General features: G+C 36.9%; 1 protein-coding gene across 1 annotated transcript in view; it reads right to left on the reverse strand.

Annotated features, from left to right (window-relative positions):
* Window positions 1-208: 208 nt before the first annotated feature.
* Window positions 209-5,657, reverse strand: part of LOC138311331 (sentrin-specific protease 5-like) — an 11,998-nt gene continuing 6,549 nt past the window's right edge. The window contains exons 2-7 of the mRNA XM_069252756.1: window positions 5,271-5,651; window positions 2,626-3,126; window positions 2,054-2,185; window positions 1,428-1,579; window positions 1,010-1,112; window positions 209-646 (exon numbers count right to left, since the gene is read on the reverse strand). Of these exons, the coding sequence (XP_069108857.1) occupies window positions 383-646; window positions 1,010-1,112; window positions 1,428-1,579; window positions 2,054-2,185; window positions 2,626-3,126; window positions 5,271-5,651 (1,533 nt within the window). The 3' untranslated portion in view covers window positions 209-382. The remainder of the gene's footprint in view (window positions 647-1,009; window positions 1,113-1,427; window positions 1,580-2,053; window positions 2,186-2,625; window positions 3,127-5,270; window positions 5,652-5,657) is intronic.

Genomic DNA, 5,657 nt, shown 5'->3' on the forward strand with positions numbered 1-5,657 from the left:
ATGTGGTGAAAAATCAGTGATATCAGCAGTTTCTTTGTTTTACCAAAAACACTATTATATGGTACCCATAAATCTGAGAACAATTATGCACTAAAATTCTAAAATTACATCTTTTATTTCTTTTGACAGAACTTCCAAATACAGAAGTTCACCACTGAATATTATATAGATGTGATGTTAAGTAGTGGCATTACTGAACTTTAAGAAGTATATTTTTAAGTAGTGGCATTACTGAACTGTTGTATATAGAACATAATGTCAGTTCCTCGTACATAATATCTTCAGACAAAAACTTAACACAAGTCTGGAAAATGTCATTGTTTAAGGAAAAGTAAATGGGCAGCATTATATACAGTGTATCACAAAAAGTCACATCATTTCATTATTGGCAGGAAACACAGCTCCTCATGTTCTGATCACTTGCTAGACCAACACACTTTTTATGCACCCATTTGCTGCATATCTGACATTGATGTCTCCTTAGCAATTTGGATGATGTTGCAGAACAAAAAGGCAAGTCACATGTTGTTTTGCTGACTTCCATGGACTCTGCTGTAATACGTTTCAGGATGTGTTTCCTGTAGTTACGGGTATGGCACTGTCGCATCACAGCAGGGGAGCAATCTTTCAAAATTGCTTCAGCATTCTAATAAGATTTAAAAAAAAATGCTGTTATGTTTCATTTTGATGGAAATACAAAGTTATGTGCATGAAATGCAAAAAAAAAATATATATATATATATATAACAAAAATAACTGAATAAATAACTAAAAAATGCTTGTTTATGCTTCGTACATAAATGTGTAATACTTGTAGCTTGGGTAAATAAATTAGATATATATTGACAATGCTAAACATATGTATCGACTTTCATTCAGATATTGTTTATCAAGTAGAAGTTGGATTTTCTGAATCAATAAAAAAATCTAAGACACTTTGACAATCCTGCTATAAGGTATAACTGTAATTGGTTTCTTAGAATTTTAATATAATATACAGTATGCTTACCATCAGAACAAACACGCCACAGGAGTGACCATCTGATTGTTGATTGGATGTGCTACTGCCAACAGTCCAATGTTGGTCATTCTTTCTGGCTGCCATGAAGTTCCTAAAAAATAGCATTCATTAAATACTTATTCTTTAACCAAAATTGTGCCCTCTTTAACCTAAACTGTGCCCATTAATTTTCATATTTCACTGTAGTGGCAAAAAATATATTCTTTCCTGAAGTCTGAAGGACTAATACAGTTTGTTATTCATATGTCACAGATAAAAAGGTCTGAGTATTCAGTACTGTTAAATGATACAGCTCTATGATATTGAATTTGAACAAGGCACAAGAAATAATATATTTCTCATCACTTATGTATCAATGTTATGATATACATAGCTAAATTAAGCTACAATGTATACAACAACTTACATCCAATGTCTACAGAATCTGTCTGTTCTTTCCTTGCATGGTAAGGAATCAAGTAACTCGACCGTGCAGGTGGTCATTGATGCTGCCAGCAGAAACCAATGCTGCTTATGACAAATCGGCAGTAGTACATGTTGGAATTCCTCAAGAGGAATCTAAAAGGAGCAAAGAAAAGCAATTTTAGAGTGATATTTTGTGAAAAAAGGCTTTTTCTTAAAAACAATTTCAAAATATTGTAATAAACTATGCATTACAATACATGTATACCTTTGTTGAAATTTATATGATGTGTAATTTCTGTTAATTATGTGAAGGCCTACTTGATCACAAAAATTTCCACCGTGCAAAATATATTTGTAAATGTATAAAACTATATGTAGCTTAAAGTCTAAAGGTATATTTCACAAAAAATAACATTGCAAATTGCAAAATAAAGCAAATATCCACTTTTACAATGTATGTATATTCATCATATTTAAAAGAATTCAAATTCGCATGAAATTCGGATTTGCAATATGAAAATTGCCAATAGAATAATTCATATGTTTATTCATATAGTTATAGCAATTATACTTATATATATTATACATCAGTTGTCATCAAATCTATAACTCATTCATTGTAATTACCTGGGGATAGAGCCATGCATCATATTGACCATCTTCCCACTTGTTTGCAAGAAAGCAAGGCAGTATGTAGCATCCTAGGTCATGTGCCATGTTGTACTCTGATCTAAGTAGACTAAGGTAAGCATGAATCACCTAAAAAGATATAAAATAAATTAAAGTTATGGTAACGTATTACTGCAATGAAAATACATATGTTTTATCTTCAATGTTATTGAGTGGTCACTATTTTGGCAATATGCAATAAGTAATCACTACAAGCTTCTAAAATATCATGTTCTCTATCGCTATCATCTTTGTCTGATTTAAATAAGAATATAAATACATTTTTTTGCAATATTGTCTTTGTACCAAATATTGATCTTATTGATTCAAAATATCAAACAACTCTTGTCTTATATCTTTTCCATGACCTATTGTAATATCAAAACCACAATGCACCTTTAAAGAAAATAACAATTATAAGAGCTTAAAGTTAGCATGGAGGATGTACTTTTTAAATTTCTGTTGTATATGTCGAAACGAATTTTCTTATGGAAATGAAATTCAAAGTTTCATGAGGGATGATTACTCACCTGGTCATTAAGCCAGTGATTCTGATACAGGGTGGTGAGGTCTTGTCTATGCAACGTAACATCGCCCACACGCATTTGAAGGGAGGTTTTAGGCATCTTGCTTGGTGAGTTTCTAGATACAAATGTTGATAGAGGCACTTCATCCAATGTTGGAAGTAAGTCCTTAGGGCTAAGGTGATCATGGTATGCTATAGTAAGAATGGCAGACGAGAGTACGAATGGGTCCAACTCGGTTATAAGGTCTACAGTCTTGGCAGGAGATGTCATATACCAGGAAAGCAATGCTGACTCGCAATCCATCATGTCATCCTCAAATCGTTCATCTGCGTCCTTAACAAGAGAGAAGGTCGGTGAATCCAATGCAGACTGAAGATCTTTTGGCTGTTTCACTTGGTACTGTTCGCATCTGGTGAAAATTTCTTCCTTAGTACTGCTGTCAAGTGTATGGACATACTCTGTAATGCTCATTGGTAATGGACCCTTTGTCTTGTCTTCTGCATTTTTAGCCCACCATCATCAGATGGTGGGCTATTCAAATCGCCTTTCGTCCGTGGTCCGTCGTCCGTCCGTCCTTCCGTCCGTCCGTCCGTCCTTCCGTCCGTCCGTCCGTCCGTCCGTTAACAATTCTTGTTACCGCTATTTCTCTAAAAGTACTGAAGGGATCTTTCTCAAATTTCATATGTAGGTTCCCCTAGGACCCTAGTTGTGCATATTGTATTTTGGGACTGATCGGTCAACAAGATGGCCACCAGGTAGCCATCTTGGATTTTGATAGTTAAAGTTTGTTACGGCTAATTCTCAGAAAGTACTGAAGGGATCTTTCTCAAATTTCATATGTAGGTTCCCCTAGGACCCTAGTTGTGCATATTGTATTTTGGGACTGATCGGTCAACAAGATGGCCGACCAGCCGCCATCTTGGATTTTGATAGTTAAAGTTTGTTACGGCTAATTCTCAGAAAGTACTGAAGGGATCTTTCTCAAATTTCATATGTAGGTTCCCCTAGGACCCTAGTTGTGCATATTGCATTTTGGGACTGATCGGTCAACAAGATGGCCACCAGGTAGCCATCTTGGATTTTGATAGTTAAAGTTTGTTACCGCTATTTCTCAGAAAGCACTGAAGGGATCTTTCTCAAATTTCATATGTAGGTTCCCCTAGGACCCTAGTTGTGCATATTGCATTTTGGGACTGATCGGTCAACAAGATGGCCGACCAGCCGCCATCTTGGATTTTGATAGTTAAGTTTGTTACGGCTAATTCTCAGAAAGTACTGAAGGGATCTTTCTCTAATTTCATATGTAGGTTCCCCTAGGACCCTAGGTTGTGCATATTGTATTTTGGGACTGATCGGTCAACAAGATGGCCACCAGGTAGCCATCTTGGATTTTGATAGTTAAAGTTTGTTACCGCTATTTCTCATAAAGTATTGAAAGGATCTTTCTCAAATTTCATATGTAGGTTTCCGTAGGACCCTAGTTGTGCATATTGCATTTTGGGACTGATCGGTCAACAAGATGGCCGACCAGCCGCCATCTTGGATTTTGATAGTTAAAGTTTGTTACCGCTAATTCTCAGAAAGTACTGAAGGGATCTTTCTCAAATTTCATATGTAGGTTCCCCTAGGACCCCAGTTGTGCATATTGCATTTTGGGACTGATCGGTCAACAAGATGGCCGACCGGTGGCCATCTTGGATTTTGATAGTTAAAGTTTGTTACCGCTATTTCTCAGAAAGTATTGAAGGGATTGTTCTCAAATTTCATATGTAGGTTCCTCTTGGACCCTAGTTCTGCATATTACATTTTGGGACTGATCGGTCAACAAGATGGCCGACAAGCAGCCATCTTTGATTTTGATAGTTAAAGTTTGTTACGGCTATTTCTCAGAAAGTATTGAAGGGATTGTTCTCAAATTTCATATGTAGGTTCCCCTAGGACCCTAGTAGTGCATATTGCATTTTGGGACTGATCAGTCAACAAGATGGCTGCCAGGTAGCCATCTTGGATTTTGATAGTTAAAGTTTGTTACCGCTATTTCTCAAAAAGCACTAAAGGGATCTTTCTCAAATTTCATATGTAGGTTCCCCTAGGACCCCAGTTGTGCATATTGCATTTTGGGACTGATCGGTCAACAAGATGGCCGCCAGGTAGCCACCTTGGATTTTGATAGTTAAAGTTTGTTACCGCTATTTCTCAGAAAGCACTGAAGGGATCTTTCTCAAATTTCATATGTAGGTTCCCCTAGGACCCCAGTTGTGCATATTGCATTTTGGGACTGATCGGTCAACAAGATGGCCGACCGTTGGCCATCTTGGATTTTGATAGTTAAAGTTTGTTACCGCTATTTCTCAGAAAGTATTGAAGGGATTGTTCTCAAATATCATATGTAGGTTCCTCTAGGACCCTAGTTCTGCCTATTGCATTTTGCGACCACCATCTTGGATTTTGATAGTTTAAAGTTTGAAAAGCAGAGAAAAGATCCCTCTTTCATTTGTCAGACATAGATCAATCTTTGGTGGGCGCCAAGATCCCTCTGGGATCTCTTGTTCTTCTTGAATACATCAGTGGCTCTTATAGGTTTTGGATGTGAAGCTTTCTTTAAATCCCTCCTTGAAGGCAAGATATGGACTTGATCTCTAGGTTTTATATTCCTGTTCAATCGTGGTTTCTGGATTTGTTGATTTTCTTCTGTGGCATGTGGTACAGCATCCTCTGTTTTCACTGATGGTGATGTAGATGGGGGGGTTGTTTTCACTGTTGATGGTGTAGATGGGGGACTCTGACTTGTGTTGCCATCTTTTGGCTGTCCTGTACCTTTTCATATCTTTGATGTTTACCTTCTTCTTTCTTTCTTCCACTCTGTAGACACCTTTGCCAACATCTTCCTGTATTGTGAATGGACCTGTCCACCTACTTTGGATTTTGTCACCTTTCCTGTTCACTCTCCTCTTGTTCTTCAATAGCACTAATTCCCCAGGCTTGAAAATGGTTCCTTCGTTTTTCTGGTCATAATATATCTTCTGTTTCTTTTG

This window comes from Argopecten irradians, unplaced genomic scaffold, assembly GCF_041381155.1.
Source record: "Argopecten irradians isolate NY unplaced genomic scaffold, Ai_NY scaffold_0017, whole genome shotgun sequence".
Lineage (NCBI taxonomy): Eukaryota > Metazoa > Mollusca > Bivalvia > Pectinida > Pectinidae > Argopecten > Argopecten irradians.